Genomic DNA, 21,931 nt, shown 5'->3' with positions numbered 1-21,931 from the left:
CCCCCGCGGCTCTGCAAGCAGGGCTAGGAGGGACAGGAGCTGCGTCCTGCTCTGTGCCGTGCACAGGGACAGCCCTGAAGAAGCCGAGTGCAGCTCACCGCCCTACCTTACCCAGGCCCCTCCAACCCCCCCACCAACCCCCGCGACCCAGAAAGAAGCTGGGGCACAGGGGAAGGGAGAGAGGAGAGCAAGGCCCAGGTGACAGCGGGCAGAAGGCTGGGAGTGCAGAGAGGGACCCCTGCGCCGGAACCTTACACTCCAGGAGGGAGGGGAGAGGGTAACACCCAGCTGAAGGGAAGAGGCCAAATGTCCAGATAACCCTCCTGGGACAGCCACAGTCCAGCTTTCATAGCACAGTGATGGGGCATCAGGGTTGGCTTGGTCTGCTGCGCGGCAGAGGGTGACACATGCCCACCACCAGTCTGGGGCAGAGCGCGTGGCTCTCACCAGTACAGTCAGTACACACCAGCACGCGTGCCTCGCACCCGCAGGGACACAGCATGCAGGCTGAGCACCAGCCAGCTGTGCCACGGCCCTCCAAGAGCACCGGCAGTCTCCACCCTTCCCCGCAACGGCTCCAGGGAGATGGGGGTGAAAAGGAGAGAGAAGCGTGACTCGGGGAACTGGTGGCACTGCCATGGGACGATCAGGCCGCTGGCACAGTGCTTGGGTATCAACAGATCCACCCAGCTCCCAGGGAGAAAGCAGGAGGCTCCTGTCGTGGATGGCAGTGCAATGAGTGCGCAGGTCCTCTGCAGCGTAGGGTACAGCGGCGGGAAGGAGAGGGGAACACATTCCTTCCAACTGTAAACACGGCACTTGGAGTAGCTTAGAGCCTTTTACCCTTCTGGAGCTGTCAGAGGCCCGGCCTCAGCGCAAGGCTGGGGGCACGGGCCTCAGCTTTGGCACACGGGCAGGAGTCACTCCTCATCCCCGGCAAGCAGGAAGCTGTAGAGGAAGTTGATGGCACGCTGGCGGTCCTGCTGAGTCTGCTTTGCCATCAGATTGGGTGGAGGGCGCAGGAGGAGGCTGGAGAACAGGGCGGCTGCAGAAGTAGGCAAAATTAGTTATTGGTCAGGAATGGAGACCTTGAAATGCACCAGGAAGGGGTTATGTTTCAGTGGGGGCTGCAGGAGCGGAGCAGAGAAACGACACACTTACCGATCATGGCGACAGTGACGTTGTTGTCTTCTGAGTATTTGAGCAGCTCTCGGAGGAACAACATTAGGTACCGAAACACGCTGCGATGGCAACGAGGCAGCTGAAAAATCACCTGCAAAGAAAACAGAGACAGGAAGCTCTCCCAGCTCACATCGCTGCAGCCTGGGCACGCTGTGGCACTCCGGACTCCCGACAGGCAGCCCTCCTCCTTCTGCTGCCTTGAGGCCGCTGCGTGACCACTAGCGCGAGCCACAGGCCCAGAAAGAAAGCAACAAGCCACCAGCTGTAGCCTAGTGCTGACGGTACTCATGGGCTTTGGCTCCTGGTAACACTGCCTCTAGGATAACTGCATCATCAGGCAAAAACTACCACTGCCCGGGGGCTGCTTCCCGCTCGTTTCCAGTTGGATCCCAGCTCTCACCCCCCTGGCTGCACAGCAGCAGCACGAGGACCAGGACAAGAGGTTTCCTGATGTTAGTACTGAAAACATACCCCAAAACTTCTTCCTCTGCCCAAGGACATGCTTGGCCTTGCTTGCTGCCCCACCAGCTAATTTTAAGAGCCACTCACTCATAGTCCTTAAAGGAAGCACAGGAACTGCAGCTCTGAGCAGGTGCTTTAAGCCCTCGAGACCAGTGGAGGCTCTTCCACTCCCCGGGGCTGCTATTCCCCAGGAGCTCAGGGTGACAGAGGGCACACTCGGGGTCTCTTTGGAAGCCACCAGGACTGCTGGAAAACACTGCAGTGCCGACCTTGGGGCAGGAAAGCACTGCCAGAGCACCCAGGTCATCCTGCCCACTGCGAAGAACCTCCGAGTGCCTGCTCCCAAAGCCCCTCGCCAGCTCACGGGAAGGGAGCGGGACCCAGCAAGCCCCAGGACCAAGGCAGAGCTCACAGCAGCGGGGAGGGCTGCCCTGAGCCTGCAGCAAGCGGACAGAGACAGAGGCAGCACCGCACCTGTCGGCACAGCCGGCTGTTGTGCGACCAGTCGAGGCACCGCTGATACAGCTCGTAGCAGATCACTGGCTCTGGCAGAGCCTCCAGGAAGATGAGGAGTGCTTCAGCCACAGAGTGGTTACTGCCCGCTGGACCGGTGGGAATCAAGGGGCACGCTGAGCAGATGGACCACCTCCCTCCCCAGTCTGCACCCTGCCTCCCCTCCTTCCCACTTGCTCAGTCTCTGCTTCCTCCTTGCAGGTCTTGCAAGTCCTCTGCCTGCCTAACCACTCCCTGACACCAAAGCCCTCCTCCTCTTCCTCTGTTCTCCCCCATCCATGGAAAATGCTGTTCCATTCACCCTGCACTGCATTTGCCCACCCTCTAGCCCCACGGAAGTCCTCTGCTCCATTAGCCCCTTCTCCAGATCATGCTCCCCAGTGTCCACCCTCATCAGCTCTTGCGCTTGGCACAGCCTTGCAGAAGCTTCCAGAGCTCTGGCCCTGTGGCTGCTTTAGCCAGCATACGTTCAGCTTCAAGAGAGGTTATCTTTGGGGGGACAGAGGGGAGCCAACCCCCCAGTAGGGACCCTGCCAGCTAAAGGTCACAGACAAGCTCTCCTGGGAGTGAGCTCTCCCAGCATAGCTGAGATCCAGCAGGCTCCTGGGAAAATCAGGCGCAGCAAGGATACGGATTGTCTCAGGGATATTTGTGTCCAGGCAGTCGATGATCTGCTCTAACTCTTCTTGCATGCCTGGAGTCTGGAACAGGTCCTCCTGCCAAAAACAGCACAGGGATGGACAAAGTCACCTTCCTCACAAAGGCTGAGGCACATGGTGACAGCGGGGTGAAAGCTGGTACCCCCAGCCAGTGCGCCTCAAGCACAGGGGAAAGCCCTGCCCTATAAATACCAAACCGGAGTTAATCTCCAGCTGCTACTGATGAATCAGGTCATCAAGCTCTCCAGAGCTTCCCGGCACGGCAGAGGCCCTCTCCCTCACCTGGTGGCAGGCATGCTTGAACAAGTGGTCCACCAAGAGCCAGATCTCCTTCGGCACCTGCAGTGGCATCCCACTTGCCTCCTCACCGTCCAGGGAGCCCAATGGCAGAACAGATTTCTCCTGGTGGCAAAGAGCACACAAGGTTTCAGGGAAACCTCAGTCCCTCTGGAAGGGCCTTGGTAAAGAAAGCCTGGAGTAGGGGGAGAAGCAGGACCCAGGACTCATCTGGCCCTTACTTGCTTTTACAGCACAGAGCCATCGCTCTGTAGGTCCCAGCTCCACGCCCTCCCGCTGCCCCACAGAACAGCCTGCCCTGGTCCACCATGAAACTGCAGAAGACGGTCTCAGCCACACCTCAGAGGAGCTCCCCCCAGCCACACCAGCTCCCACAGGATGGGTCTCTTGCTGGTCGAGATGGCCTGTCCAAATCACAACTCCCACCCCACACCCTGCAGCCAGCTCTCTGGAGGACTGGAGCCTAAACAAGTCTTTCTGCTGCATTAGCTTCCACATTTTAGGTTAAATCCAGTCACCGCGCCCCGCTCATCCAGCTGATCTCCTCTGGATGCAGAGTCAAGAACGTGCCTTTCCTGACTCCTGGGTGCTCTGACCATGTCTGCCCTCTGGGCTCTAAACCAGTCCAGCTTCCTAAAGTTTCTTCCCTGGTTTTCCTAAGGAGAGGTCTCTGCTGAACACCGACTACCCTGACACCCTTGTCACGTTTTCCCGCTTACTCATGCAAAGCAGCTGACGAGCTCAACTGCTCAGAAATCTCCATCACACCAATCTTTAACGGGATCAATGTTTTTTGCTTGATTTTACTCGCACTTTATGATCACTCATGTTCCCGTGCGATCCTGAGGAGGAAGCCATGCACAGCTCTCCTGAAGCACATTCAGCAGAAGCACCCAGAAGAGCCCGGCACAAGCAGGAACACAAGCCAAGGACACCAGCAGAGAGGAGCGCCGCAACCCAAACGCAAAGCGCTTCACTTCAGCTGTCAGATTACATGACAACTGCGATCGCTGTCCCTCTGCAGCACACACAATCACTCACAGCCAGCTGGGGCTGGGTTCGGCTTCCCCCGGTGCACCCACAGACGCCTCAGGTTGGCACGAGCCCCACCAGCATGGGCAATAGCCACGCTCGCCGCACAGCACAGTATAGCTTTGCTTTGCCCCACACACCACGAGATTTTACCCAGCTAGCCGACGCTGGGTCATGGCTACACGTCTGCCTCATTCATCCAAGCACACAGGGAAGGTTCGGAAGCAGCATGTTAGGCAAGCGCATTACAACTTTTCTCTAAGAGGGAAAAGGTGAGAGCTGTGGACCCTCTTCGAGAGCTAAGGGCTCTTCAACAGAAAGTCCCCACGCCAGGGCATCGCAGCACTGGAGCCGAGTGCTGGGGCAGCACTCGACTCTGCCAGGCTGCCCCTGGCATGACTTGGAGAGCTGCGGAGACCCCCACGGCAGAAGACCCCAGCTGCTTAGAGCAGAGGAGGAGGAGAAGGCTCCGGGCTCCTCAGGGCAGAGGAGGAGGCGGCGGCGGAGGCGGCACTGGGCCTTCGGTTTTCCTTGTGCATCAGCCAGGCACCGAGCGCCCTCTCCTGCCGTGAGCGAGGGAGGCAAGGCACGTCCGTGTCCTCTCCGCGGGAAGGAAGATGCTCTGCAAAAGGATGTTCCCAGGAGGCAGGCACCAAACTCCTCCCTTCCCCACTGCTAGGAAGGAGTCTGGGAGCTTTATCTGGTTCAACACCCGAGTTCAATCCCCTCTGGGAGAGGAGACACCCGTTCCCTCTCCTGTTTTACCCTGCCACTGCACTGAGCCTGGAGAGGGACAAGTCACCCAGCCCAGGAAGCCCACACAGAGCCAGCTCAAACAAGTCACCAAACATCTGAGACAGCCCAGGGAGAGCAGGAACAACGCTGCCACACACACACACACCAGCATCTCCCACTTGCTCTTCGAATGACAGATTTGACTCGCTTGGCCTCCAGCGCAGAGCACAAGCGCAAAGCAAAACAGCGATCCTGCTCAGGCATCGGTGGCTATGAGAGCCGGCAGCCCAAGCTCTGCCGCTCGAGGAAGCAGAGAAACGTCTGCCTCCCATGCGAGGCCCTCCCTCAGCTTCCATAAGGACACAACAAGATGGAAAGAGCAAAAGACTTCAGTTTTCTAATTCAGCCCTCTCCCCACATGTCTGAAGTGAGTGCTATGGTGAACCCCATCTTATGTGCATGGTTAGAGCTAATTCAGGTATGTCAAAGATTGCCAATCTTTTCTGGAAATATCTATCATTGCTGCTAAGATCAGGAGAGTATTTTTTATTCCCAAAGCAAATTTGGTGAGCTTTAAGCAGCTCAGTTGGGCTGGCCCATCTTGGCTACGGGGTCACTTTGTGCTCCTACATGTTCTCATCTAGCCCACAGCTGTGCTAAGGAGGCTTTGCTGGAACAAGTGCTCCCTCTGCACCCACCTCCCCTTCCCTCTTCAGCAGAAAACAAAGGGAAAACTCTCATTCTTTACAAACAAGTCATTGAGAAGCAGACTTCCCCAGCAATTGCTTGAGTTACCTTTTCTAAGAAGCTGTCTTCTCCCTGAGAGCAGTGGGAAAGAGAGAAGAGGAAAAAGTATCGTTAAGAGAGAGAATGCACTCTCAGATTAAGCAGAAACCTAATTTGCATTACAAGAACCCACTGAATGCCAGGTCCTTCGCACTTTTTGCTGACATGGCCAAAGTTAAACCTGCGGAGAGAGATTTGCCTGCCAATTAGCAAAAATCCTGCTCACATGATGCGCAACCTTGTCAGGATTTCTACAAACTCCTCAAAGGGACCTTGCAGCACCACTGTTCACTACCTAGCAAACAGTCAGGCCACAGGCAGATGAGAGGTGTCCACCAGGAAGAAGTTCCCCTTCTTGAATCTTCCTGGTCAGAAATAAATATCCCTGTATTATTTCAGCTATCTTCCCTTGTGACCAGGCCAGAGATAAAACATTCACTAGGCTAAATCTGTATTTCTGAGTGTGTGGCAGCTGTGGAGCTAACAGGCCCCCTAAGCAGCTTTGCGTATAGTCAGGGAAATGAGTGTTTGTGCTCAAAACCCCAGGCTGCTCGTCTGTCTCAACCTAATAGCATTAACACACTGCAAGGAGGAGCACGCCAAAGCCCCCTCCAGGCTGCCTGTCCAATCCCTCAGGCGATCCTGGAACGCAGCATCCGTTGACCAGCGCAGTGCAGGCTGGCAGCATAAGACACTGTTTAGTGGAGTCCGCAGGCGGAAACAGAAGCAGGTTGCCCAAGCTGAGTTTTGGCGGATCGACCTTTCAGGGTGGGAGCAACCGAAACGCATTCAAGGGCTGATCTGGAAACACAGCCGCAGCCGCCACGGCACAGGGCATGCCTGGGAGGGAGCAGCATCTTGGGCTCCCCTGCGACTTCTGCAGTGCCTGCTTCCTTTGGAGGCTCACTGAGTTTTAACACAGCCACAACAGACCGGCCTCTTGCGGAGAACAGCTTGCTCCAAACATGAGCTGGCGCAGGTTCTTCTTCCAAGGCACAGGGGGAGGGACCGCAGTCACAGGTTTGGGACGCCAGATAGCCACGCTGCACAGGAGAGAGGCTCGTTTCATAACTGGGTGAGTCATCTCAACAGCCTCACTACCACCTACCTGACTGCTTGCCCTGCTGTTCACCTCTCTTCCTGTAGCGTTCAGCACGATTAGCTCCGTGAGACTAACCTGTTCCCGAGAAAGATTCTTCAAGAGGCTTTTTAAAGCCCACACTAGGATCCCAAGAAAAAATAGGATGAGACACTAATACTGAAATCCTAAAGGTGAGATGCTCAAGTGACAGCAGCTTCTCCCAGGAGAACTAGGAGAGCCATTTCCAAACAAGCTCCCACCGATACTTCACTATCCTGCATGAAACTGCCTCTCAGACCCTTACTGACCTGCATTCTCCAGATCTCCCTCTGCTGAAGACAACAGATACAGTCTAGCCAGGCTGAGAAAAATGCTTGATGCAGTGAATGACAAGCCCTAATACTACGGAAGTGCAGGAGGGAAAATGGTTCTTAATACCCAAACACACTGCCTTCCTCGCACACAGTCTAAACATCAGCTAAATACACATAACTGGACCAAAATGCTTCTGGGCTGCAGAGTGGTTAGCATGTGCACCACTCTCCCTTGCAGAAAGTGCTCGGCTTGTCCTGTCTCCAGGAATTTCTCAACTCACAGGTATGATGAAAACCAACAGACCTAAAATAGCTCTAACATGACAGTAGCTTTATAATCTAAGTGATTAAATCTTGCTTTGGGCCGTTATACATCATATTCCTTGAGCTTGCCTAACATGTTCCGATTGAAGTACTGCAGTCACACTGACCTCACTGACACAAGAGACTGTTTCTTTGCTGCAGATACTGGGACGGGGTGCTCTTCTCCGATTGTTTTGCTTCCTGTACTTCTACATGTTTCACTGAATAACAGAAGAAGGAAACCTATAGGTAAAGGAAGCAGAAAAAGCCTCAAAGTACACTTAGAAAAGTAATAGTGTGTGTCTGCGAGGGCAGAAGCTAAGAGTCTAGGCCCGAGTTCCTATCTATCACGCAAGAAGTCAGTGCTGAGCACTGAGCAGGAAAAAGCAGGTGGAAAAGCCACCAAGACTGATGAAACGCTCCAGACCAAGTTCAACACATTTCTAGAACAAGACTGACTTTCAATCGTATCCTGAAAAGTATGAGGAGCCCGAGGCCTGCAACAGCTGCTTGAAGTGAGGCAGCAAACACTGTATCTTGCCACCTGGATTCTGCTTAGCCTGATCTTGTGATTACAGAGATTAAAATTCTGGTATAAAAACAGCCTTTCTGTACGTTGGGCCTGTGAGAAAAGTAGACACCTACAACAAAAGGTGGGAACTGGAAGAGGCAGCAAGAGGCACGGTGCAGCTGCTAAAGGGAAGAGAAAGAAGTGTAAGCAGATGGGAGTGGCAGCTGTCAAATCTACAGATGTGAAAAAACAGCAGCTCCCTGGACAAAAAAAATGCACGTAAGGATGAGACTGCGAGATAGGAGAAGAGAGGAAAGGTATCACATGTCGGAGAGACTAAAAGAACACGGCTAATCTTTCAGGTGAACAAAAAAGAAATGGCTTTCCTGGCTAAACAAGAATGGGTAAATAGACTAAAACTCAGGAACTGCTGCACCTGAAGCAAGGGCAGGAAAGGCCATCAGAAGAGAGGAATGAACGCAGGCCGAAAACAAGAATGAGATACCAAAAAGACAAAAGGTGACTAAGGCACAATTGCACCCCCTCACGCGCACACAAGCGGCTTCAGAAGGATGAACGTTGATGCTAGGGGCCGGTGAAGCTTGGGGAGAGAAACGGTTATCTCTGCGCCACAGAAGAGCTTGCTCACTGCGGTCGGTGTGAGAGGAACTGGCCAGAGCGGCTGCGAGACTGGCCATTTGCTGAGCTGTACTCATCAGTACACCTAACAGCATCGAAGTCCTTTCTTCAGTCCTCCTGCTTCTGCTTGTTCCTTCCCCTGAGCCGTGCGAATGCCCCAAGCGTCCAGAAGGAAAAGGATCCTGGAGCCCTCGTCACTGCAGAAGCAGCCTAGGCACCTCGGAGGAGAGCATTTCAATCATACCTCTTACGACACACCAGTGCCACCCAGCTGAGCCTGCCAGCACCGACATGACAGTAACACAAAACACAAGGTGCTGCGATCACTTTTTTGTCCCACCAAACAATATTTAGAACCTACTCAGAAAGAGGGGATAAAGTACAGGCTGTCAAAAGCCATTGGCTGTGGTGGAGGGAAATAATAAAAGAGCACCTCAAGCTCTGGAAAAAGTAAGTCAGCTCAGAGCCAGCACAGCTGAAGGCATTACTCCTGCTTTTAGGAGTAAACAGAAGGGAATATGCTCTCTCCCTGCTAAGAGAGCTGCTCCAGAACGCTGCTACTCACCAGGTCAATGAGTTTGGTGACCGGAACTTCTCGGATTGGTCGTCTCATTCGGCATAAGGCCTCCAGGGAGGTGCCAAAGCAGCTGGGCAGGTAGGTCCCACTGATAGTAAGGAAATAGTCCTTCCCTCGGTCCAAGTGAAGGACAAGAATATCCTCAATTTTATCCTCGCCAGAGTTCAGAAGGGTTACTGAGTCCTTACTGACATACACGTCCAGGGAGATGTCCGTGCTCTCATCTGCAACAGACAGGACCTCTCAAGAACATGTAGACACTCTCCAAAAGGGATGAGAAGGACAAACATAGTGACAGGGACAAAGGCCACAAAACTGAGAAGACACACAGACAAGGATGATGGCAAGAAAAGTGAGACACGGGAAAGATGGTAAGGTCTGAATGGAGATGGGGTGGCAGTCTACACCAGTACACGCTGTAGAAACCATGGTAAAACTCACCTGGCTCCAAGTAACCTTCACAAGGCTCGGCCCGAAGCCATGGCTTACAGTAGTGGCTATCGTTGAGCTTTGGGATGAAGGAGAAGCGACAGGTGACCTGCCCATTATTGGTGATCTGGAATTTCTGCTTCTGCAGCTGACGGAACTTCACATTCTTAAACTCAAACTGCAGAGCAAAGAGAAAACACAAATCACGTTAGTGGCCTCGATGGGACACACAGCTAGGCACCCAGACTCTGCAGTGGCAACCCATGACTGAGAAGTGCCCACACAACGCAGAACTCCTAACAGAAGACCTGCCAAGAGGCCAAGACAAGATGTCCCTTGAAATCCAATTCCTGATCATGAGATAATAGATAAAGTTCAATTTCCTATAATCCAGTTTACTGAATCAAAGTCTTTAAAAGTAGTCCTAGCACTTCTAAGGCTGCTGTGTTTGGGAAGTGGGACAGTGATTCAGGTTTCATCCTCACTTCTCTCCCGCTTAACTCCAGCGAAGGAAGGAAGTCATTCTCCATTCTGTCCATTATACGAACGATGTCTTCAAACAACTTCCGATACTTCTGTTCATCCACAACCTTTACCTGTGGAAGATCACAAAACACTCAGCAAAGTTTCTGACCAGCTTCACAGGAACTTTTTTGATCATGAGTGAACTGCAGAAGTGAAATATTTCTCTAAGCACTTGCTATCTGCAGCTGAAAGGCTAAGAGTATTTGCACGCATGGGTGCGCCTCCAAGCTGCATATGCAACTTTACACATATTTTACCCCTACAGATGTTACTAGGGTCTTTCTGGCCACTGGTCACACTACTGGGAGATTACTGGGGGTGACCTCTGTGGGACAGCATTGGCATCCTGCAGCATTACTCACAATTCTCCAGAGGAAGAGGAGAAAAGCTCTCCTTTAAGGAAACTTGAGCTACCTAGGGAGCAGGAGGTAGCAAAAATGGACATGGACTGTCTCTATTCAGTAAGCTAGGAAACCCAAATCTGCTGCCAGCCATTCACCAAAGAAATTCAGATGTGAACCAGTGACACACTCAACACATCAGAGGCAACATTGCAACAGCAGGCACAACTGTTTACAGGTTTCTGCTGTGTCTCCTTGCAGAGGAGAAAAAACAGTAGCTCACCCATCCTAGTACAAGATATCATGGATTATACCCCAGAAGCTAAGCAGCATCATTAAAGCAGTCAATGGGAATGGCTTTCTATTTACTACATGACTACACCTGCTCGGGTAAACTCCAGCAATCACCTGCATTACTGTGGCATAACACTGTCCCGGTGCTACACAGCTAAGCTGCATTGCACATGAAGACCGCAGCTGCCGAGTTGTTTGCGGAGCAGAGGCCGGCACGGCTCCCAAACAGCAGCACACCTACACAGTGGACACACCTTATTTTTATTTACTCTGTCCTCTTGCAACAGCATTAGCAGAGGTGCCTTGACTATATAACCACCTCCCGAAGGAATGCATGACAATATTGTGATCCTACCCTAGCATATAAAAAAAAGTTACCCCGATGCAGAAAAGTGTGCTGACTGGCTTGTGGTCACTAGTCTTCAGGTCCATATGACTGCAATACCGGAGCTGATTTACGTTCCCTCCTCTCCAAAGGATTCGATCACACCACGCTGGCACACGACACTTTCCACTACAAAGAATAACGGGTTACCAGGGAAATCCAACAATCCTAATAAACCATCCAAGCTGTTCCTCTTCCCAGCCAGGCAGCTCCCTCCACCCCCACCGTCAATGACTGCATCAGCAGTGATGGGATGAACTCCTACCACTTCCCTCAACTTGAATACTATGTTATTTCTTCTGCTCTCTTCCCCTTTCCCTATACAGTAGCTAAAATTGCCATCCTTTCCAGCATCAGGAAACAGAATAACCTCAAACAAGACTGTTTCCACAGCCGGAAGCCATGTGTACCGTGACCCAAGCTGCACTAGTTTCTTTTGCTGCCAGATCTTTCTGCCCACTACAATCTGATCCATCGCTTACGGTTTCCACTACGGAAAGTCTACTCAGCTATTACTATTATGTTATGAAGTCTGAATCCTGGGTTACCTTTCTCCAGATTAACTACTGTGCTGATTCATAAACAAAGGCAGAGTAAAATCCAAGCGCTATATGGTTTGAAACTCCTTCTTGGGAGTTCCTCCATTTAGAGCAAGCTTCTGCAGCAGATGCATAAAAGTCTGTGGGAGGCACCAAGCAGAGAGCAGCAAGCAGGAACCACTGCTGCTATCGCAGAGTAGCCACCCCTGCGGTTGTGCAAGTCAGGGGACAGGATGACTCAGAAAGCGTGTTTCCTTATCTCTTCAAATTCCTTTTGTACGTTTGTCTGTCCCTGGTAGCAGAAAAAACCCTCCAGTGCAGGGCCACCTGTGAGTTCATGCTTTACCTGCCTTCATCTATTGGAATCAGCAGCAACTGAGGTTTAAGGCATGTGCCTGGTCAACGTATACGGGGTCTGCTTATTTCAGAAAGCAGGGGAAACGAAGGAGTACAAACTTGTCTGTGCACTCCAGCCATCACCATAACGCTGAGAGGTTATTTCCAGCTCTAGGAAGCAGGAAATCAAGTTTTGTGAGAAAACACTTTTTGTGGCATAGGTAAGTATGTCCATTGGCAGCCGATTTACCTGGAGTCCCAGCGATCTGTTTTAGAGTCATATTTATACGTGGGGATGAATTTAATCTCTCCCTCGGTGAAATCTGCAAATGCTTTCTTCTGAGTGCGCTGAATATTCAGCTAAAGCAGAAAAAGAACACTTTTAAAAAAACCACAAAACCAAAAACAACAAACCACCCCAAACACGCCCCCCCCCCCCCCAGCAGAGTGTCAGAGATCTGACAGATCTATAGGCAGAGCAATTGCAACCTGTGGCCATGGGATTCACCAGACATCCCCCAAACTGCCTCTCAGACCTTATACCTTTAACAAAGGTAAAAATTCGACACATCAGTGGAATGTTTTCTAAACAGACTGAATACAAATTAGCAGAGCGCTGCTTACCAGACCATGCAGACAGCATAAAACAATAGTTAAGGGAAATATTAATTGCTCCACTTGTGCTAAATGCCTTCATTAGTTTTCAGGCTTAAGCATCACCATCATTAATATTTCACTACCAATCATTTTAGCAAAAGCCTCCAGGAGTGCGCTTGGCTGACAACCTGTCACTACTTTCCTTTTCTCATTTACTTTTCTAAAAAATTTCCTAGTTGTTTTCCTCACAAAAATCTAAGCTATAGCTGTTTTCTGCACGAAGCTCCGCAGTACAGCAGAAAAGAGCCACAGAACAGAATCAATCAGATTTACTGCTAAGTAGCGTGTCAGAGATGATATCACACTATTTCTGTTCATGTTTCACAGGTACAATCCTTCATCTTAAAGGCACATCTGGTGCTGTCTCGGTTTTCAGTGTGCTGCAAAGAAATGCTGAGCAGGGAAGACCACAGCACAGAATTTAGGTCAAACTGGCTGAGCAGGGAGCCTTGGCTACAAGCGCTGGTCTCCAAATCAATACCTCTTCCAGAACACTGATTACAGCAGCTTTTGTTGCTGTTACAAATTCCTATGTTCTAGCTTGTAGTTTGTACGTAAGAGAGAACTCTTCCAATGAGATGCAGAGACACTTCTACGGTAATTGCCAGAGTCATCCAGTTAACCCCGGTATAATGTACAATCTATTTTTGTTTAGGGGGTTGATATCACCAGGACACCCAGAGCTCGGTCTAGCGTCTATGTCTATAGACACTTACGGCAGAGTGTCTGCCAGCTCCTCCCAAGCACAGGCACATCTTAAACCAAGACGACCTCACAAGTACGGAGCAAACGTAAGCGGAGTTCACTGACCTGGTCGTATGTCAGCAATTTCTGAAGCTCATTCTTACTGATAAGACTTTTCACCTCACTGGCATCAGGGAGACAAAGCCTGTAGTTCAAGTCTCCTAGCCAGATGACAACACTGAAAACAAAGACAAACATGGAAAAGAAGAGCCAGTAGTTAGTATCGCAGGCCACACAGGGAAGAAGGGGCATAGGATGGTTTGTTGCTGGTGATTAAGGCTGAGACACATGGAAGACAAAAGGAGACATGAAAGATCGAGTCTGACAGCAGAATTTCTAGCGGCAGCAGATACTACGGTACTAAGTCCATCTCCTTTAGAATCCCACATGGGATCGAAGACTTAGTTTAATGGGAGATACCTGAGCTTGCCTCAGTCTTAAAAAAAGCCTGAGAACACCACCAACTCTCTAATGAAGTGAAACCAGTGAATCTCACCAAGCTTCATAACCTCTCAAGCTACACAAAATCCACCTAGCATTCCAGCTCTTCTTGTGTACAGAGGAGGGCAATGACAGAGCTCGTTAAGCAGAGCCTGCTTGTCAACCAGTTAGGCAGGCTGATGCACATGTGTCTGCGTGCTCGTACCTCGTGTGATACCATGGTTTTACCAGTTCCTTTTCCACTGCCTTTCTTTCAACCAGATCAGGCCACTACTGTATCATCTACCTAGCAAAGACTGACTGATGCAGAATTGGCAAAAGCAGAGTTAGGTTCCTGTTGAGTTTACGACCTCCAGAATGTTATTGTCCTACCTCACCCATCAGCCATACCTCATCAGCACCTGCTCTTACTCTGCTCCTCTCTGGGCTTTCAAACAGACCTACAGCCTTCTCATTACCAGCAGCTAAAGAAACATTTGTGGTATTCACTCATTACTCCATAAAGGTTTCATTTAAAGATTAAAATCTAAACCCCTCTCTAGTATCAAAGCTCTTCCTGTTTATAGTCAAACCTCAAAAATTTCCATTAGTGGATTATGAAGGATAATCTAGTAGTTGAAGCTTTTTCTGTACTAATCCACACTACATTTTATTTTCAGTTTTTAAATGGTTTAAATGTTACCTACAGAAGTATTAATCATTTGTATCAGGTTTAGGAAAACTTAATTTATATGCTTTGTCGTACACGTGTTTGAGTTTGATTTGGATTATTCGGCACCACTGTCACCTCATTAAAAATAATAATTTAAAAAAAAATAATCAAGTATTGGCTGCGTATCACCCAATTAATTTAAAAAGAAACTGAAACAGCAATCGTAAGCACTTGTTACTCAAAAAAGCCTAAACAGCATAGCCTCTGCCCATCCTGCTATCCCTTTTCTTCCCCTACTCATACTCCCATTTCCCATCACAAAAAAACCCCCTCGGTTTCTTCAAGCCCCGTAACGTTCAGCCATTGGCTCAGGAATGGTGCCTGCTGAAATTGAAGTATTATACACAACATGCAAGGAAAGGGCCGTTAGAGACAGGTTGTACAAGTCACCGCAGCGAGAAGGTGACCACGTAGTTTGACTGCAGGAGCTCTAGCACACCAGAGGCCTTGGCATTTTCAGTCATATTATTAAGCCAGAAAACTTATCTGCACAAAATCTCCTGTCGCTGTGATTCTGACTTGATTTGGATTATTCAACACCACTTTAAAAGGGAAAACAGCAACATAAACTTACTCGTGTTTCATGATGTTGAGCTGAGGTAGACTGTCATCAGGGGTTACAAAACTCATCCGAGCACAGATATCCTTATAATCCTGATTTCGCCGCTCGAAGTCCTCCACGTGAGCAGCGAGGTGGGAATTGACAATGCAGAAGGTCGTGTTGTGGAACACGAACCTCACCGCCACACCGCCCTTGTTGCCCTGGGGAGAGCAGGTATCAGCGGTCGTTAGAGAAGGCAGCAGGTGAGGCACCAGGGAGGAGACCGGAATGGCACAGACAGGTGAACAAAACCAGGCTGTGCCGTTTCTTGCGTGGATACACGGAAGCAACAAACTGGCCTCAGTGACTCACCATCTTTCCCATGATTCCCGTGCCCACAGACTCCGTCATGATCTCTCTGATATTGCTCAGCTGATCCTTCCTAGCAAATATGAGCAACATCATCCCAACCAGACGGACCATTTGCACCTGCAAAAATAAAAGGGATCCTGAGTTCCCAGAAAGGCAGTGGAAACACAGTTCTGATTTGCCTGCTCCGCCGGATGTTCTGCTTCTCTGGCTCTCCCCGTTCCCCATCACGTTTTGTACTCAATCCCTGCTTGCAACACCACCCAAAGGACCTCCTGTCCCAAAGCAAGGTTCTGGAGGACAATCTATCATCCCCCAATAGCCATCAGCTGTGCTGAGCTCACTACATTCCCCATTCTGGTGCTTCCCGACAAACAGGGCTGTCTTGCGAGGTAACAGAAACTTAACAAATACGTAGCAGATGTGTTCATGAAGTCTCAGCCTTTTACACTAAGTTGTGCTCTAATCAGCAAAACAACCAGAGGAAGATACCGGGTGCTCTACTTAGGCATGTCGCAGAGAGCTGCTGGCTATGGCTGTTGCTGAGGGCTGCAGGTCCAGCTGGGAGTCGGTGCTCACCTTTGCTTACTCAGAACTACAGCAGAGCCAATGACACATGCTAGAGGGGAATGGACAGAAAAGTTCTTATTTCCCCGAGGCAAACGTGCCTGACACACAGGGTATCAAAAGGCAGCCATCTCCAAGCTATACAAACTGTTTGCTTCTCAGAAAACACTCGTTCTCTAATGAAAAGAGTCTCTTTCTGGAGCTAAGAGGTTCTCCTCTACTGCAGAGCTCAACCCACAGGTGTTAACACAGCGCTGACGTGCACCGTCCCAGCAGGGATCTCAGGTCTGCCGCCGATTCTTTTACACGTGCTAAGCCAATGCACTTGCCAGCCCATGACCTCCCTGTACCTTCAAACAGCGGGGTCACAACTTTGAAAGCCAGCGACAAGGCCTAATCTTCTTGAGCAAAGTCTACACGCTCACTTTAGAGGCATAAAAACATTAAGATGTGTTGGGATTAAGTCTATGTAGTGAGGGAAGAAGCTGAAGACAGAGAATTCAACTGGAGGAGCCCAAGTACTCAGTCCACTCTGCAGGAGTGGAATTTGCGTGCAACTGCAAGTCTTGTCTACAGTTTCAGTCACTTCCCCCTGCCTGCAGCCACATCCTGTTCTCTCCCTTTCACGAGGGTGGGAGAAATTCACCTAAACCCCAAGTAAAGCAAAGGGACGGGAACATGAGCCCCTCCGCAGTTCGGGTCATGACCCCTGGCTCCCTCTCGATGAATCTCAGTTCAGCAAGGTGCTCTGTTTTCCTGCTGTGATACACATGCCACTGAGTTCAAATCAAAAGCAAGCAGGACAGGGGTGTGACAGTGAACACATTGGCTAAGGAGGAAGGGGAAAGTAGTTAATGTATTTAGGACTGGTACCTACAGCAGAAAGGTTTGCTACAGCAGAGAGAAAAAACAGCAGCTTGCTCTAAACCAGCCAGAATAAAGTCCTGCTGCCACAACTGAAGCAATTCTGTCCCAAGGCAGCCGCCTCTGGAAGATTTCGCCTCATAAATTATCCCATTCCTTCAAGGAAAAGCTATTCATTTAATTTACCAGCTCAAGTGACACCTTGCTTCTCTAGTACAAAGGTGAGAGGGTAACACAGATAAAGAACTTGAACCCACTGCTATGATTCTATTGAGCATACTACTTCCCTGACACCGACCTCGTATTTTATAAAGTTATTTTGATCCCCACCTTTATAAATTTCTACTTCAAAGCACAATATCCCCCTGCAACTGTGGGGCAGAAACAGACTCTCCAGATTTAATTTGGCATACTTGACGCACGCACAGGTACACACATGCCAAGTACACCTCCTTGGTTTCTCCAATCACCGCTCTTTGGGTCAGGTGAGGAAAGGGGAAGCCCGTTTCTCTTTTCCTTCCCATCACGCCAACTCTATGACAAGACCCCACAGCACTGAACAGAACTCACTTTCTTATACTTAGCCTGAGGGTGCAGGGACTTCTCCACAGCAGCCAGCCATTCTTGCTCCTTTGCAGAATCAAAGTAGAAAAAAGCCTCCGTGCTAAGGTCCAGCTCCTGGAACCTAAAAAACCAAGCCAACTCAGCACATCCCACCTCTCCTACAGATCATCCCCTTTCTACAGGAAGGTCCAATGTGAAACCTCTAGCAACAGCTCTTCTTGGAAGAGAAGCTCCTTATTCCCACTTGCTAAATAAAGCAGCAGAATTTCACCACAGTGCCTCTGAGACCATACACTCCAGCAACCATCTCTCTGAGGAGTATGACTTTAGGCAGAGGACGACCAGAGAGCTCTGTGGATGCCTCAAGGAAAATCTATTTTGTTATGTCACGCCAGCCTCGTTTAACCCGATACTCTGCCTCATCCAAATGGCTCTTTCCCCTCAGACAGCTCTTCTGAGGCGTAGCTCAGCTTTGTGGAACCTCTGAGAACACGACAGGAACTTAAAACAAATACAGCCCACCAGCATCCAAGCAAAAGCAACAAGAAACCCAGCACCCTAAGTAAACGTGAGGTCATGGCTACCCACCCGATGCAATAGAAGTCTGGAGGCTCTGTGTCACACACCAGCCAGGGTTCCAAGCCGCTGTCTGGAGACTGCCCGTTCACATTCCATGTTCCCACAAAAAATCTACAACACAAAAGCAGCTGAACTGTTAGAAAACACAGTAACAACCGCACCAGCCCAGCCTCTCCAGTGCACGCGCAGCAGCATTCAGGCCGGGAGCAGACACAACCCATGAGCTCTCCATGCGCAGGGCCACGCCAACTATGGGGCAACTGGAAATTCTTCTAGGCGTGGCTCATTTTCAGTGGCACTTATCTCGGGGATTTTGCAGAATGCTACAAAACTAAAGACATTTCACTGGGCCCGGCGAACATCTGGCTCTTTCAGCATGATATCATGTGGGGCAACACTAAGACAGTGTGGTGGGATGGCTGCCTTTATCCTCCTTCTGCCCAACCGCTTCAGTCTTACTTGAGGGTCAAGAGATCTGACACACACAGGGGAAAAGATGCAAAAGGAGAAGCTGCACCGCAGGCACTTATTGACTTTCAGTCTGCACCGACCCTCGTCCAGCCGCCCAAGCTGGCCACACATCAGCAGCTGTCAGATTTCAAACCTGGGCTAGATTTGAGTTCACAGAAGAGATTCAACAGCTTTGTCTCTATGCACGCTGTTCCTCAGCCACAGCTCTAACCTGAAGTTGTGAAGGTTGACATATGCCTTCTCTCTCTTGGCAAGCACATGTTTGATGAGGCCTTCTCTTTGTCCCGACTGGGTGCTGGGCAAAAACATTTTGCGCATAGTGTTCGTCACTTTTGGCTGGTCTCTTGATGTACCTTCTCTCTCTCGGTGAAATCTAGGAAGGAAGACAAAAGCAGAATTAAAACTGGTTCTGCTGTCTAGGAAGAGAAGGGGAAAAAGGGAACAGATTCACCATGTTACTTACTGCCTATTTTGAGGCACGGGAGGAGGTGGGGGTTCCCGGCGAGATCCCGTTTGGTGGTTTTGCACGTTTCTTTTATCTTCTAGGCTTAGAGCGTTGAAGTCATCCTCAAACCCCAGAGCTCCTATAATGAAAAAACCAAATGCAATGCCTTGAGAAACAATTTAAAGCAGCTCAGATCAAGAAGGAAAAAATATAACTCCGCAGAAAGTGAAAAAGCAAATTATAATAGCAATATATCAACAAGTCATCAGCCTCAGGGAATGAGAGAAAGGGGCACTAACCGCAAGTCAAGGCAGGAGGGAGCTTAACATACACAAACCAAGGCACTAGGCAGAAGACAGCACTCAAGAAGGAATGAATGGTCCAGGGCAACAGAATCCGAGGACCGAGACGTTTTATTTTGTGCAGGGTGACCTGAAGCGAGGAAATGGGGCAGAGGCCAGACTGCTGAGTGCAGGGTCAGACACAGCTGCCTATCCTCGAGTGCCCCATTACTGTACAGACCACAGAGCATACAAAGGTGGCAGTACCCGAAGAAGAGGCCTGCAATAGACCTGGGAGGTTCTTCTCCACCTGATGCCAGCTGGCCGAGTCCTTAGGTTCAGGAAGAGAAGCTTTCAGGTGGGCTGGAAAAAAAAAAATCAGCCCCGTCAGAAACTGCTGGCAGCCAGAGGATTTCACAAACGCAACTATAGCTCTGCTTACCTTCCTGTATGCTCTGCACTTCTGAAAGGAATCCCAAGCAACGCTCCTCATCAGGGATTTCAAAGAGCCGCTCCGCTGTCTCATCACCTTGTATCCGGACCTTACAGCCTGCTTCAGGCATAAACACAGACTCACAGAGTCAGTCGAGGCTGGTTCACAGATATTATGCCCTGAGAGTGACCAGGCTTTCTAGGTATCCTTTGAGCTCATCAATGAACGCCAACTTCCAGCTATTGCTTCCGATGGAAACCTGCACCTAAACTAGTTTCCCTGCGCTTCTGAGATCCGCCCCCCCGGCTTGGGGTATCATCAGTCATGTTTTCCTGGTTTTAGGAATACTTCTCCCTACTGCGATCTCGCAGAGAAGAGCTCTAAAAGTGGTAAGAAAAATGTCTTGAAAGGGAAGGGAGAATTGGTGACTAGACAGAGCGTTGTCAACGCTGAAAAAGGCAGATAGTAACCTAGGCTCAAGTACAGGTCAAAGAAACGAAAGGGAGATAAGAATGGTTCAGAGTGCAATGCAGGGCCTTGAGAAAAGATTTAAGAAGTTAAAGTCTGACCAATTGCCAATACTTCAATCTGGGCATTTAAGACCATGTCTGTCATGACAACTGAGTGTCTAAAAGAGCCAGACAACAACATTAGAGGAAATACAATCCCTGCTTGGTCAAAAGACAAACACAAAATGTGGAGGAAGATCATGAAGTGGTAGGTAAAATAAGCACGCGGCAGTGCCCAGCAGGCAGCCTGTTTCCTGAAAGGAGCTTTAGCCGCGCGACTGCAGTTATAAAACTTACTGTTTGTAGCTATATCAATCAGTAGAGTTTCTTCTGCCTCTGGAAAAGAGAAAAACAGGATCAAAAGAGTTCACACTGAACGCTGCAGTAACTGAGTACTCAAAAAAGCATTCTGCCTACCATTAGCCACAGAAGAGTCCTAACAAAGGAACAAACAGCTTTAATTTACATCCGCACTATTAATAATGGCTCCGGCAGAAAGAATGGTCATATCTGGACAGCCTGGGCAGTCATTTCCCACACTCAAAGTGTCACAGGGGAGATTCCTAATACTCAAGAGTTCTCGCACACCTGGGTGGTTTGTTCCACATCAGTGCAGCTCCCTGGGGAAAGACCAACCTGACAATGAACTTCAGAGCTGGTCTACACAGCAAAAATGACGGGCCAGAACCACGCTGAATTACATAGAAGGGTATAAACTAATCCAGGAGAAGGTGCTTTTATTCCTGAACAAGCATTTGCCCCAGGGGCATACACTGCTGTTTAAGTTCTTCCAAGACAAGGCCTAAAGCTCTTTCCCATTCCACGGGTGGCTCTTTGGACTTGACAGCTTGCCAGACCTTACAGAAGTTTTGATCTAAACACGCAGGAATCGGACTAAAGCTCCCACCTCTTGCCATTGTGGAGAAGACAGACAGACAGACGCCAGCGGACACCAAATGTCAGCCGCTGCAGACAAGTGCTGAACGCGCTTGGCTCTGTGTGATGCCAAGCCCAGCACTCATCTGAACCAGCCAAGTTCCTCACGACTTGTATGCTGACATGGAAAGACTACCCCCTCGGATGAGGAAGAAGCAGGATACCATAAACTGCGAGTTCTAGTGTCACGGGGAAGCATTCAATCTATATGGGTGCTCAGGAGGCAGGTCAAGAAACACCACTAAATTCGGGTTTTGCCGATAAACAGCAGTGGATTCCTGCCACCGCAAGAGAGCCCACTCCAGGAGAGTCAGTACCTTGTACGCATTTAAAGCGGCTGTTGATGGGAATATAATCCGGATCAGAGTTTTCTTTCTCCTGTGAATGGATAACTATCCTGGAGACAGAAAAAAGGCTTGTAAAAACACAGAAGCCACTCCCTCCTCATATACAGACACGTTAATACAGTCACAAGAGCCGTATTTACAGAGAAACGCAACGTGTGACTTCTATTGCTGTACTGCCGGGATGGGAGACGGGAAAGGGGAAAAAAAGCTCAGGGCCATACAGGATGGGGGTGCAAACGTACGAGCGTGTGGTGAGACAGTAAGTGCCGCTCAACTTTCACTGCTACCGGGCAGATTCAGCATTAGGGTGGCAGCGGCTCTGGCTCCTCGGAGACACCCAGGGGAGCCGGGGAACTCGGTGGGAACGGGCAGCTAGAAAGCGAATTTCTCATCTCCCTGTCCGCGGGATACCGGCTCCCACGCCGGAGGGAGAACGCCGGGGGCCAGAACCCGCTCCGCCTCCCGGCCCCTCTCTAAACACAGCAGCTCAACAGCTTCCAAGTTTCCCGAGACGGTCACAGCGGCCGCGGC

General features: G+C 50.1%; 2 protein-coding genes across 2 annotated transcripts in view; one reads left to right on the top strand and one right to left on the bottom strand.

Annotated features, from left to right (window-relative positions):
• Positions 1-167: 167 nt before the first annotated feature.
• On the bottom strand, positions 168-21,619 carry OCRL (OCRL, inositol polyphosphate-5-phosphatase). Its single transcript, XM_009284612.2, has 23 exons — positions 21,591-21,619; positions 21,371-21,468; positions 20,415-20,453; positions 19,618-19,728; positions 19,443-19,538; positions 18,913-19,033; positions 18,661-18,822; positions 17,988-18,089; positions 17,406-17,520; positions 15,408-15,524; positions 15,069-15,256; positions 13,408-13,519; positions 12,191-12,300; positions 11,059-11,194; positions 10,006-10,116; positions 9,533-9,698; positions 9,080-9,315; positions 5,676-5,699; positions 3,099-3,218; positions 2,789-2,873; positions 2,119-2,246; positions 1,162-1,273; positions 168-1,045 (listed from the first exon to the last, which is right to left on the bottom strand). Exons 1-23 carry the CDS (start codon positions 21,617-21,619, stop codon positions 921-923), a joined length of 2,643 nt encoding a protein of 880 aa, XP_009282887.1. The 3' UTR covers positions 168-920.
• A 5-nt stretch (positions 21,620-21,624) lies between these two features.
• The window catches only part of ERCC6L (ERCC excision repair 6 like, spindle assembly checkpoint helicase), a 5,697-nt gene continuing 5,390 nt past the window's right edge, over positions 21,625-21,931 (top strand). Inside the window, exon 1 of the mRNA XM_009284611.1 lies at positions 21,625-21,659. Coding sequence (XP_009282886.1) covers positions 21,625-21,659 — 35 coding nt within the window. The remainder of the gene's footprint in view (positions 21,660-21,931) is intronic.

The sequence above is a fragment of the Aptenodytes forsteri genome, unplaced genomic scaffold (genome assembly GCF_000699145.1).
Source record: "Aptenodytes forsteri isolate BGI_AS27 unplaced genomic scaffold, ASM69914v1 Scaffold455, whole genome shotgun sequence".
Lineage (NCBI taxonomy): Eukaryota > Metazoa > Chordata > Aves > Sphenisciformes > Spheniscidae > Aptenodytes > Aptenodytes forsteri.
The sequence above is the reverse complement of the archived record's forward strand: the minus strand, read 5'-3'. Positions and strand labels throughout refer to the sequence as shown.

What these genes read in the sequence shown, in the direction of transcription:
- OCRL (XM_009284612.2), bottom strand. Translation starts at nt 21,619, where the DNA reads ATGGCCCTGAGCTTTTTTTCCCCTTTCCC. An exon ending in AAATATCCCTGAGACAATCC is followed by an intron (nt 2,247 to 2,788) that starts GTATCCTTGCTG and finishes CCACCGGTCCAG; the next exon opens with CGGGCAGTAACCACTCTGTG. An exon ending in ACAGCCGGCTGTGCCGACAG is followed by an intron (nt 1,274 to 2,118) that starts GTGCGGTGCTGC and finishes TTTTCTTTGCAG; the next exon opens with GTGATTTTTCAGCTGCCTCG.